At 38.1% G+C, this 13161-nt stretch overlaps 3 protein-coding genes across 3 annotated transcripts; 2 read left to right on the top strand and 1 right to left on the bottom strand.

Annotated features, from left to right (window-relative positions):
• The first annotated feature begins 1494 nt into the window (after positions 1-1494).
• Positions 1495-6102, top strand: LOC137725659 (Peptidase S41 family protein). The gene is made up of 12 exons (XM_068464429.2): positions 1495-1924; positions 2209-2328; positions 2603-2740; positions 2872-2976; positions 3133-3301; positions 3844-3920; positions 4731-4775; positions 4948-5031; positions 5159-5197; positions 5281-5343; positions 5515-5644; positions 5723-6102. Exons 1-12 carry the CDS (start codon positions 1535-1537, stop codon positions 5776-5778), a joined length of 1416 nt encoding a protein of 471 aa, XP_068320530.2. The 5' UTR covers positions 1495-1534; the 3' UTR covers positions 5779-6102.
• A 1961-nt stretch (positions 6103-8063) lies between these two features.
• Positions 8064-10068, top strand: LOC148696588 (uncharacterized). Its single transcript, XM_088693860.1, has 4 exons — positions 8064-8246; positions 8627-9175; positions 9385-9427; positions 9511-10068. Exons 1-4 carry the CDS (start codon positions 8186-8188, stop codon positions 9764-9766), a joined length of 909 nt encoding a protein of 302 aa, XP_088549986.1. The 5' UTR covers positions 8064-8185; the 3' UTR covers positions 9767-10068.
• A 705-nt stretch (positions 10069-10773) lies between these two features.
• Positions 10774-12812, bottom strand: LOC137725882 (cold-regulated 413 inner membrane protein 1, chloroplastic). The gene is made up of 6 exons (XM_068464713.2): positions 12567-12812; positions 12361-12486; positions 11929-12024; positions 11717-11781; positions 11241-11310; positions 10774-11154 (listed from the first exon to the last, which is right to left on the bottom strand). The coding sequence occupies exons 1-6, from the start codon at positions 12722-12724 to the stop codon at positions 10989-10991; spliced, it is 681 nt and encodes a 226-aa protein (XP_068320814.2). The 5' UTR covers positions 12725-12812; the 3' UTR covers positions 10774-10988.
• Between the last annotated feature and the right edge of the window lie 349 nt (positions 12813-13161).

Genomic DNA, 13161 nt, shown 5'->3' with positions numbered 1-13161 from the left:
AAAACCTAAGATATCTCACTTACAAGTGAAGAACAATACCATTAAATCATAGTGACACTAAAATTTAGATTTTAAACTGTCACATCCCGGCCCGGGGCGGACCACTTCCCGGGCCCGCTCCACCACCGTAGCACGATATTGTCCGCTTTAGGCCCCGACCATGCCCTCACGGTTTTGTTTTTTGGGAACTCACGAGCAACTTCCCAGTGGGTCACCCATCATGGGATTGCTCCAGCTTCCTTCTCGCTTAACTTCGGAGTTCCGATGGAACCCGAAGCTAATGAGCTCCCAAAAGGCCTCGTGCTAGGTAGGGATGAGAATATACATATAAGGATCACTCCCCTGGGTGATGTGGGATGTCACATAAACTAACTCAATCATTCTTCAATAATTGGGTCTAAAATAATTTTTTGGTTAAAACCTAAAATTTTGACAACTTTAAAATTTTAAACACATTACATCTAACGCTTGATATCAAATATGATCAAGTCTGACAGTAAAAAATTTCTTAGATGTATATTTGCACAATTATTTGTACTTTTCCATTGGCTAATTTATGCTTGAAAAAGTAGGAACCACACAATCAAGTATATATTTAGCCAAGTTCCTTCTAGACAATATTCAAAATGCGATCTCCCCCAATTCCTTGAGTTAAAAATGTAATGAGAATACATTTACAATTTTTTATGTAAAAAGATTCACAATGATTGATTGCCACCTTAGCAATCCTTTTAAATCAAATCAAATTGACCATCCTCGCATAACACCAACACACTTGCCTCTTGTGGAGAATTTTGTCGGTGTGACTTTCGTATCTCGTAGCTTGTTAGTTCTAAAATGATATTATTAATTACAAGATAACGATGGATATATAATAATAAAGATGATGATTTAATAGATTTCGATGACTATATAATTGATGGTTACTTCAAACAACAGTTTAGTGATATTCTTATTTATTTATAAACGAGAAGTCTTATGTTTGATTATTGTCAAATACAAATTTGAATCACATTATTACTAACCTTTAACGCCTTTTATTTCGATTGTATTGGAATCGGATAGACTCGAGGATTTTTTATTTGAACTAAGTTACTTTAGTTAAAAAAAAAAAATATATATATATATATATATATATGTAAGTGGATGGACGCGCCTTTAAAGTGAGTATATGAAAGGAATAATATTATAACAAATGATTGCACTTATCCTAAGTTTTCATACGGCGTACTCGCATACACTGAACCAGACTAAGCTCGTCTCAATCCGGCCCAAACTAATCCAGTCCCATGTTCGACAATCCAACACTTGGCAACCGAGGGATGGACAGTCGGACACCTACTCAACAGCTGGCCCTGGCCCACCGCTGTCCGTTCTACCCCGGGACTGGATTAAACTCCCACACGCACCCAAACAGGCCCCCTTCCCACGTGTCAAACTGTCACAAAGGTCAAAACGCCGCGTATTTAAACTCCCGCGAAATTAAATAAAAAAATAAATTTTAATTTCTGATTGGAAGGAGGAGGAGAAGAAGATGAGGGTTCTGTTGCTCAGCAACACCACACTCTCACTCTCACCACCGCCCTTATCGGAAACCCTAAAATCCCCGATTCGATCTAATTTCAAGCGAAATTCGATCAATTGGGCCGAGAAAGCTCTTGTTGGAGCCGTAGGTGGGGCTCTGTCGCTCTGTCTTTTGGTCTCTTCGCCTTCGCCTTCCATAGCAATTGAGCCTTCTCCTTCTTCTTCTCCGCCGTCGACGGAGTATTGTCGCGAGGAAGAAGGAGGTGAAGCGGCGGAGTTTTTGGTGCCCGAAGCAGCGGCGGCGGTGACCAATGAGGGGATTGTGGAGGAGGCTTGGGAAATTGTCAATGACAGCTTTATCAACACCGGCCGCTTGAGCTCATTCCCTGAAACTTGGCAGGTACACACGTGTGCATTTGTAGAACTTCGATTTTGATGCGTGCGAAAGTTGATTGTAGAGAAATGTGAAACAAAGTTAGTTGATTTCCGAATGAAAGTTAGTTAATTTCTGGAATGAAAGTTAGTTAAGGACTTGATTAGGGAGTAATTGTTCTGTTTTTGCATATGCTTATATACTTCGTTGATTCAGTTCATAATATGTGCGTGTGTGCCCGCGCTCGTGCGTTTATATTTGTATATATAATGCGTGTGTATGAGATTAATGGTTGGAGATGTTTTTCGTAGAGGAAAAAGGAAGACATAAGAAGTAGTTCAATAAAGACAAGAGCTAAGGCTCATGATATGATTAAGCGAATGTTGGCCAGCTTGGGTGACCCTTATACGCGATTTCTTTCCCCAGAAGAGGTAGTGCATTATTTGCCCCCGTCCTCAGTCTCTCTGTATTTGGATTTTCTAGTATTTTTCCTTCTGATATCGTTTCTTTACATGATCATCACGCTACAAGGTTTAGTCTTAGGACACATTGTGCTAAGGAAAGATGGGAAGAAAAATTAAGGGCTTTGCTTATGAATGTCATCCCTTAAAACATACATGTTGTCTTCACTTGGTGTTTATTTACGAACTTTACAGCGTATCTTATTCCATGGCATATGTCACTTTTGTCATGTTGAAATGAAAGTTCTCCAAGATGGCGAGGTATGACATGAGTGGTATTGGAATAAACCTCAGGGAAGTCCCAGATGAAAACGGAGATGTGAAAGTGAAGGTACTAGGACTTGTACTGGATGGTCCTGCACAATCTGCAGGTGTGAGACAGGTATTCCTATATTATGTCTGTTTCCATGTCTCCCTCTCCACTTTGGCTTTTCAACAAACTCAAATAAAGTCTTGAAGGGGTTTTGTGTTGGCTGCTGGTTATATGTTTTCTTGCATTTTATTATTTGGTAGGGGGATGAAGTACTAGCTGTTAATGGATTGGATGTGAAGGGGAAATCAGCTTTCGAAGTATCATCATTGATGCAAGGCCCTAACGAGACGTTCGTTACTATTAAGGTTGTGATACTATTTGTACTGAATACTGATGTTTTGGTTCTCTACCAAAAATAGGTTGTCATTTAAATTAAGCTTCTCAATGAGTACTGCTAATTTACCATTTTGTTGGTTTGTTTTTAAATGATTGTTGAGAATAAACATCATCATACATTTCAGGTCAAGCATGGCAATTGTGGGCCTATTCAGTCTATTGAAGTCCAAAGACAACTTGTTGCTCGAACCCCTGTCTTTTATCGGTTGGAACAAATAGAAAATGGAACCAGATCTGTTGGATACATGCGAGTAAAAGAGTTCAATGCATTGGCTAGAAAGGACTTGGTAATTGGTATGTGGTTTTAGCAAATTCAACTGAATGTTACATATCACTTATTCTTAATCTAAACTAATCAGTTGCATGTTGCTATAATGCGTAAAATTTCTGAGCATGAAAGTGTTTCTTTGCATATTTTTGGTTTTAAGCATTAGTGGTAAATGGAAAGCAAAAAGGAACTACTTCATGTTCCTTCTCTTTGGGGCTGTTCTATATCTAGGAGGAACGGGATAGTATCCAAAGTAATAAACCTATTTTACAGGAAACAACTGAATATATAGAGATTGGGCAATGTCACCATGGAAATACCTGCTTTTATGATTCATCATCAGTTTCAATTCGTTACACCTGCTGAATCATGATTATCTTCACAACCATTTGTTATTTTTCTAAATACTTAAAATTTCTCAGTTTTGTTCCCAGTTCGCTAGCTTCAATATTTTTATGCTTTACCTTATTTATAAGGGCAGTAGCAGCTTCTTCCTTTGCTTTATACTAGACTTATATAGTGTCAGTTAGTAGTAGGGTGGATATTGAAGGAAAAATTGATTTTGCAGCTATGAAGCGGCTTCAGGACATGGGTGCCTCATACTTCATTCTGGATCTTAGAGATAATCGTGGTGGACTAGTACAGGTTTCCATTCTGGATCTTGAGATAACTTTAAGTTAGTGCTAGGTTTGATGATTACACCTTGCAGAATTTCATTCTTTGTGGATCTTTTAGCTAGTGACTAGGTTTTATTACTCATATACTCCTTAACTATAACTGCTAGTTGAGAGATAACTTTTGAGTTAATGCTAGGTTTGATGATTACACCTCGGAGAATTTCGCTCATCCTAACTACTGGTTTTGTTGGCAATGTGGATCTTTTAGCTAGCTAGTAGGTTTATTACTCATATACTCCTTAACTATAACTGCTAGTTTATCTTTGATCACATGATGTACGAATTTATTACTTCTATCCTGTTCTAGCTTCCAAAAGAATAGAGCCATTAAAAAAAGGGTAAATCTCTCTCCTTTTTTTGCTCAATCAGGCTCTATAAATACATGAGTCATGTGAATGTTTCGATTCATCATGACTTGCCATTAGTCTTGGTCGTATTTGTCAGACTGTACGATTGTCTAAATAAATGACAATTTCAATAATATTTGAAAATGTCGCTAGATAGTCCATGTGTGGTCATCATTTATTGTTTCAATCACAGAAATTGAATTGTCGTTATCAAGTCTTTATACAATAATGCCATTGTCAATAATAAAATGAAAATTTACATATTTTTGTGGAAAATCATGCATCCTTTTTCTGTAGTTGTATTCAATCAATCATGTAACATTGATTCTTAGCACAAACTCAGTTATGTTGTATGTTCCGTGTTAGTAATTTGTTCAGATGAATTCTGCAATATAAAGATTCTTTATTTAAACCTGTTCGCATATTTTCAGGCTGGAATAGAAATTGCCAAGCTATTTCTAAATCAAGGGGAGACGGTATGCGTTTTTCCTTTTTCCTTTTTGCAGATACATTTTTCATGTTTATTTTCTCATTGGTGGTGTTTGTGTTTGGCGTTAGTCCTTTGTGTTGCGTTCTCTAAGTAGCTCCTGTATGCTAGTAGAATGATTGTGTTAATGTGGTGTTTTTCTTGTTGATGATTATGAACAGGTGATTTATACTGACGGGAAGGATCCCGAATACCAACAAAGCATCGTTGCAGATACTGCACCATTAGTTACAGCACCTGTTATTGTACGCCCTTGTACATGTCTAAGATACTTTTTATCTGTTTCCATGAATTGTATTTGTGGCAAGTGTAATTGCAAACATCTCGAGTTTATGAGTTGTGACAAGGCTCTTGACTTAAATTCTAATTCAGGTTTTGGTGAACAACAATACTGCTAGTGCAAGTGAAATTGTGAGCAGCTCGATTATCCCAATTATGTATGATTTTTTTGGTTCGTACAATTCAAGCACTTACATCGGTGGCTCTCATTGCAGGTTGCTTCCGCCTTGCATGATAATTGTAGAGGGGTTCTTGTGGGCGAACGGACATTTGGCAAGGTAAAAAAATTTGCCATCGCTGTTTCAGTTTTTACTGTTGCTCAACGTTGTCTTTGCATGTTTATTGTATATGTCTTGTGACGGAACTGCATTTAGCTAGATTCCAACAACTTGCTTTCTAATGGTTAGTTCTCTTTATGATTCTGATGGCGTCTCTGATGCTTTTGACAGGGTTTAATTCAATCTGTATTTGAACTTCGTGATGGCTCTGGCGTGGTTGTAACTGTTGGGAAGTATGTCACACCAAAACACAAGGACATAAATGGCAACGGAATAGAGCCTGATTTTCGAAAATTCCCAGGTACAATACTTAACATCATTCTTTTGCAATAAATGTGCTCAAGTCCTCAAGTAATCTGAGGATCTCTTTTATCTGCAGCATGGAGTGACGTCACGCAACGTCTTTCACAGTGTAGTATGCTTCAGCGGGGATAGATCAGTGGTTGAGACGGTTCGTTCCTACCATGAAAGCGGCAGCGGTATTCGTCGATAATGTGTGCCTGCAACTGCACGAGATGGCCAATTTGTCTAGGACTCTTGAATTTTGAGTTGTGTGATGAAACATATCGCAGGAGTGCTCTGTGCTCGCATGGGGATTTTGGATTGGAGAAGAAGCTGGGGGATGGCGGAGTATACTAGTATAGGAAAATATGCTCTACATTTTTTTTATTTTAGTTTTATAGATAAAAGTATGTTTAAAAATAATGAACAAAATATATCTAAAACTGTATTTTAAATCCAATGGCCTGCACTAGGAAACTGCGTTGTCCGATAAAACCACGAGGTTATTTTCCGATTACCTTATCATCATGACCGTTCATCTGATTAGGTTAATTTAAAATACAAAAGTTGATAACAAAATACGTAACTATAAGAAATCAGAATTTTTTGAAATTTTTTTCTCAGAATAAGTTCGGAACACGGTTAAAAATTCGATTGGAATTGTCAAGTGCATTTTGATTTTTGTTAAAAAAATTTGGAAAATATTCGGATTGGAGAATTTTTGGATTTGGATTCGAAATTTTACTGTCAGAAAGCTGAAATCATGCCAACTTGCACCCCTATTCCATACCCAAATATTGCTGTAATTTGTGACCAAGCCATTGCTTAATTGGGGTGTTTTAACGGAAGACTCTCGGTACTATTTACTTTTAAAAAAAAAATCATATTTTTACCTTTCTTGATGCTATTCACTTACACTTTTATTTGTCATTTTTTATTAAAACTAAAATTTTTGAAGACTTTTCGTTAATTTTTATCATTATTATTTCAAGGAATTCAGGTACGTCCGCCTATATACCAAATATGGAGGCTTTGCATTACATTTTAGTTAAAGTTTTAGTTAAATTTTTAGTTAAAATTGGCGATTCTGCTTTTGAGGAAGTGAACCTTAATTGCCACGAAACTCCACACTGACCTCAAAAGAAAGCAAGCAAGAAACCCAAATATGTCCTCTCACGTCATATGTTTTTTCTCCTCATCTGTGTTGGCTCACATCAAAAGTTCTGTTCTAAATTAAGTCAGAAATGCCCAATAAATAACAAGCATGATTAACTGTGCTCGTTGCACACATGGACTTAGTCAGTAGCAACGTTGACTAGAGCATATGTGCTCCCCGTATGCGCTCAGGTTCAAATTCCCCTCTTCATTGTTTCAATTATTTTAAAGTAAAATATCGTTGTTTGTCTTTTTGTTTTATGCATTGATTTGTCTAATTATGAATCAATCAGTATTTATGTTTTATTATGTTCTCTTTATATGAGATGACCAGTTTGTTAATCATAGAGTAACTTTTATCCGTTTAACAACAACCCTCTACTCGGCACCGTTGGATCACTAAGGTCGACTTTCGTCCCTGCTCGACGGGTGAGATCTCAAGGGCGGATAGTCGTTTTAGGCAAAGTTGAAAGGCTCTTGAGCCCATATTAAGGCTAAGTTTCTCCTTTTGCTAAGAAAAAACAATGCCAACTTGTTCTTTGAGAAAGCAAAACAATATCACAAGAGCAATGAACAAAGAAATCGACCAGGGGGAGACAATATTCTCGATTACAGACCACCAGATGCTACTCATAAAATCCCTCATCAACAACTTTAACTTTTTGATTTACTACCATGAAAAATAAAAAAACCACCTCAACTGAACAAAGTACACCAAAAACAGTAGAAAAAAGAGCACAAAACAATAAGGTTAAAACACAAGATTCTGCAGAGAGATTCCCAATTTATTAGCCCAAACAACAACCACCACCGAGTCTTATTCTACTAAGTGAAGTCAGGTGTATGAATCCCAAAATGTTATTGCGTTCAGTTTTGCGTCAAGTCTTCTGTTAGCTCAAAATACTTCGTATCTTTTTTTAAATTCTCTTTCCAAGTCTTCATAGGTCTTCTTATACTCTTTTTGCCCTAACATTCCGTCTCATAGTAGCATCTCCTAACCGGAATAAAACATGAGATTTGAATCCCATGAGCATTGAACATGAGATTTAGATCCCAACAGATCATTCTCTTTTGCCTTTCCCCATTTCATACACTTCTTTTCTTGCAACCATCTCTTGCTTGCATATCCAACTTACCCAATTCCTCCTTTGTCAAGTTTTCTATATTCTCCCTCCCCTTCTCTCTTTTCGTCTCTCTTCGATCCAAGAAAGATACGATTCTTCCTCTAGGTATATCATATATAAAATAAATATGCAGAGAAAGGACGTACAAGCTTCTTTTTTGCAGTACCTCCACCATTTCTGTTCCTCTTGGGTAGTATATCTTGGCTTCCGCATCATTGTTTCGAGCCTCAAAGAAAACCTGCAATCACAAGAGTGCAGAAGAAGAGAAGTAGCTAGAAGAGATGGGTGTTGGCTCACTTCGGCGTTCTGCTTTGCTTTTCTTGTTTTTTTGCTTTAGTTCAGGTAATTTGAATTGCTGTATGGGTCTCTGTTCCTGCCTGGTTATGCGTTTCTCTTCCTTCTGTGTGTTTAAACACGAGCCTTCGAACCACCAATCCGGATTTCCTCAATGATCATCAATTTTCCTTCATGTCTATAGATTTATGAAGATATTAAGATTACTATTTCTAAAGAGCACTGGATTCGGAAACCAGCCGCTCCTAATTTCAAAACGTCTACGGTTTGTGACATTTTCGAGTCAAAACTACATGAAGTTCTATCTAATGCTAATCCACCTCATTTCCGTATGATCCAAGCATAGGAAAAATGATTATATTCAAGCACAAGAAGCATTTAGCATGCTCTTTTAATTCAATCTGATACCATGCTTTTCATATCTTCAGGTTCAAGTGTTCCAAAGAATCCTCTTTTGGAAGCAACCCACCAAAGAAGAACGCAAGTGAATCAAGAAAAGCATATACCTTCTGCATCTTCGGTGTATACTACCCAGCTCGATAACATTCCCACAGTCAATCCAAGTACTCTACCAACAACTCCCACACCGTTTGTGAACCCGACATACCCACCATCACCAACCACAACAGACCCAACCACAACTCCAATCCCAATACCACCGACCCTGACCCCGACAACTCCCACCACAACTCCCACCACGACTCCCACCACAACTCCCACCACGACTTCATCATCAGGTGGTACTTGGTGTATTGCAAGCCAATCTGCGGCACAGAATGCCTTGCAGGTAGCTCTTGATTATGCTTGTGGCTATGGAGCTGCAGACTGTTCAGCAATTACTCAGGGCGGAAGCTGTTATAACCCAAACACTCTTCAAGGTCACGCTTCCTACGCCTTCAATGACTACTATCAGAAGCACCCATCTCCTACCAGCTGCAGTTTCGGCGGAACAGCTCAAGTCACCAACACTGACCCAAGTAAGACATTTTCAGAACATTGTTTCTATCAAGCTTATCACTCGTCCTAAAAATTTCACTTATCGCAGAAAGAAACACAGAAAGAACTCTCCATTTCTTTTTCCAAAAGTTTCAGATCCGCCACTTAACAAATTCAATTCCTGACCTTGCTGTTCTTGTTACATGTACGCTTGAATAAATACTGAACTCCTTGCTCTGCCAAATTGCAGGTACTGGTAGCTGTCGCTTTGCATCTTCCTCAGCATCAACCAGGTAACCTTTCATAGCCCTACCTCCAACTTCATTTATAAATACATAAAGTAAAACAGAGATCTTATTCTACTTTGCAAATTCAGCATGAACTCACCACCAACGCCAACAATGTCGCCACCAACGCCAATGATGTCAACAACGCCATCAACACCGACAATGCCGACAACAACAACATCACCATACACCCCAAGCATCGCTACACCAGGTGGAGGATCAACAATTTATGGTGACTCGCCAACAGATTCCCCTAACTCAGCAACCTCAATCTCATCTTGCATGTTGCTGCTATTCATCATGACTGGGATCTTGGGGTCACTTCTCGCAGAAAATTATGTCTAAAGGGAAACTACGTTTCAGCTACTCTATCTGCAATTTGATGGCAAGCCATTCACTTGCCAGCATCCTACATAAATTTCAACGAGGCCCCGAGACTCAAAACAAGCTACTATGTTACCCCTAGGCCTTGTTCCTCACCATTTAAATTATTGCCATACTTCGTCAATGTATTACCCAATCGTTGACTATTAAGCCTAAGGACAGAAAAGCATAGATATTTTTTAGGTTCTTGTACTTGTAGACATATAGGTCCCTTATCTGCAGTTTTAGTACAATAAATTATTAGTTAAGGCCACCAGGCTTCAGCCCCTCTTTCATATATATTGATAAATGCTTACTACATGATATTAACTAACGCAATTTCCCTATGATCCCAAAGCACAACACATACATAGACATATGACAGAGTAATAGGTGTAGTAATGAATAATATTGACCTAACTAGAAAGAATGGATGTAAAGTAGTCGGTTGAAGGAATGACCTATGGCATACCCCATTAAGATACTACAGAAGAATCAATGTATTCAATATCGGGTATGTTTCCTGTTTATCAACAAACACATAAGAAACTTACCTAACTTGTACGCTACTTTCTTGGAAGACGAAGACAACAGATACCTAAGCTCTTCTTCATTTGCTACTCATAAAATGTTAATACAAGTTATTTCAACAGTAAAATTTTGCTTAATTCATATTATTGTACTTTCAGTCTTTCATTATAGATCCCAAAAATGGCATCAGTTTACTCAAAAGTGAAGCCTTCCAAAAACCACCTCCCGCAACGCAGGGTTAAGACACTCCAAAAGAAAAATACTAGAACAAGGAAAGAAGACAATTCTTGTGTGCATGGAAAGATCAACTTGAACACTAACTTAACAAACACGAAACAGGATGCACAATGCACAAAGATTGATTTATGTAAATGTATCTCGGTGGTCTAAAGTGAACCCTTTGATGTGTCTTGGCATCAGAAAATTATGATTGAAAATGAAGAGCAACAACCTGCCTCTTAGCTGATAATATGATATCTCTTTTATTACCATACATACGAGTGATTCAAGAGTACAAAATCAGATGATAGATCACACTGACAGTAATTCCTTATAATAAACAAACATAAATACAAATTTAGAACTTTATTATCTTGTTTGCTAAAGAAATCTAACAGGCGAACGAAAGGTAACTAATGACTATTATCAGACTTGCTCCTTATTTACAATAAACTCAGAACAGGAACAAGCATGACAGAACAGTGATGGAAATGATGGCTATGGTAGCAATAATTGAACCTCGCTCAAATGATCTCTGCAGGCTTCCTATTCGTGAGAAGTGCTGGAAAGCCAAATATGCTGCAACGACCAGTGCAATAATAGCACCTTCTTGTCTTCCCCTGCCAATGGAACACATTGAAACATAAGAACCAAGAAAATCACTGATAATTGGCAAAAGTTCGTCTTAAATGATGCATTTGCGCACCTTATTTTCAGAACTTGGTGAGGAGCCACAATCACCAGGAGTAATGCTGCCAATGGCAACTCAAGTTCCCCTGAGAAAGAACAAAATAAGACCATATATAATATTAATTGACAGAGGATAATTGATATGGCAAGTGCACCACTATATTAACACAACTCAAAAAGACTTAGAGTAGTGCCAATTTCAGACCAAACTTATACCTATGACCCGGACATGGTTCAAAATATGACTCCCAATTTCAGACCAAACTTAAAAAGTCAGTATATTGAAAATAAGGGCATCTTCAAACACTATAATATCCCCAAAGATGGGTAGATTACGAGAAATGGGTTGTTCCCCACTAGTGAATTGAATAAAACCAACAAACCATGTCGTAATTAGAACCTATCATTTGAGAAAACCAGATAACTCTCCCCGTTTAGCATTGTCTAGCCCAACACTCAAACCAAGAACTCAGAATTCAGAAGAGAACCTACCGGGAATAAAGAAGAAGAGACGAACAAGAAGGGCTAGGAACGCAGTCCAGAAACCATATTCACTCCTACAAGCCAAAGTAATGAATGTCAGCCAAGTTATACATTTAAGCTTAGACCGCAAACGTGCTCCACAGGATACCAAGAAAAAAACTTTCTAGCAATAAAAAACAAGAAACGGAAAGAAGAAAACCCCAAGTTTTTGAAATGCTTACTTAATCCATGAGATGATGGCATCCGGTGCTTGTAGAAGAAATAAGGGAACAAGAAATGATTTCTGAACAGCAGTCCCTTTTGCAAGCAACAGAATCCTGGAAATGTAAGAAATTTGAATACCCAATTACCCATTAAACCATTAATCCATCTCATTCAATATCTCACTACTGAAAGCAGAAAACTTTCATGGAATCTCAAAAGATTTATTTAAAAAACACCCCACAACAACAATAAAATCAAATTTATAAATAAAAAAACCATCTTTATCAATTGCCATGCTCTAATTGACTCTTAGTTTTGAAATTTCTTTTTCCCATTACAAAATCAGCTGGATTTTTTTCTCTAAAATATTGAGTTTGAAGGGTTTTTACTAAAATCCAATGCTGTCGAGAGAGAGAGAGAGAGAGAGAGAGAGAGAGAGAGAGAGTTACGCAGAAGAGATGGTGGAGACAAACTGGAGGGTGTTGACAGAGAGAGGTGCAGCGTAACACGTCGCACCCGATCCCCTCCTCTTACCCTTCATCACCATGAACTCCTTCTTTCCACCAATCGAAACTCTGCGCCAAACAAAAACAACAGCGTTGCACTCTCAGATCGATTGATATCTGAAGCATTGAGAGTGAAATTACGAGATTACCTGAGAGGGTTGCGGTGGAGTGAGCTCAGACGAAGACAAGAGAGCTTGGCCGACCTCAGTTGAAAGGCGGAGAATTTGGAGGTGGCAGTGCCGCTGTTGCTGACGTTGTAGAGAGAGACAGTCGGTGGTGAAGTGGAGGAGAGTGAAAGAGTCGCCATTTTTGTAGTTTTCGAACTCTGCTTTCTGCTTTTTTGTGCTTTCTGCTTTCTGCTTCTGGCTTCGAGGGTACAATAAAGAGACAACACTAGAGTGCGGTTCACTATTTCGCGGCAAATAATTTGGATCCGCGGCCACCGTACACGTGCGGGGTTTGCGGTTCTAGGTCACATCATACACAGGTAGAATGAGAGATATTTTCAAAATATCAGGTTTGAAGCAGTATTTTACATGTAAGAAAATAAAATGATATAATTTTTGTATATATTCACTTATTTTATAACATGTAGAATTTACGCTTGAATACTTGGCATTTGAACAAACTTCTTTAGCTGGATGTGAATTTACAATTTTTTGGCTTAGATCGATATCAAATGAATGAAAAATATTTTTATTCTTCGTTAAGCTAATATTGTTGCGGATACTTTTAGTACCTGTA

This window comes from Pyrus communis, chromosome 5 (genome assembly GCF_041283825.1).
Source record: "Pyrus communis isolate YQ-2024b chromosome 5, ASM4128382v1, whole genome shotgun sequence".
Lineage (NCBI taxonomy): Eukaryota > Viridiplantae > Streptophyta > Magnoliopsida > Rosales > Rosaceae > Pyrus > Pyrus communis.
Note: the sequence above shows the minus strand (reverse complement) of the source record. Positions and strands in the feature narration are given on the sequence as shown.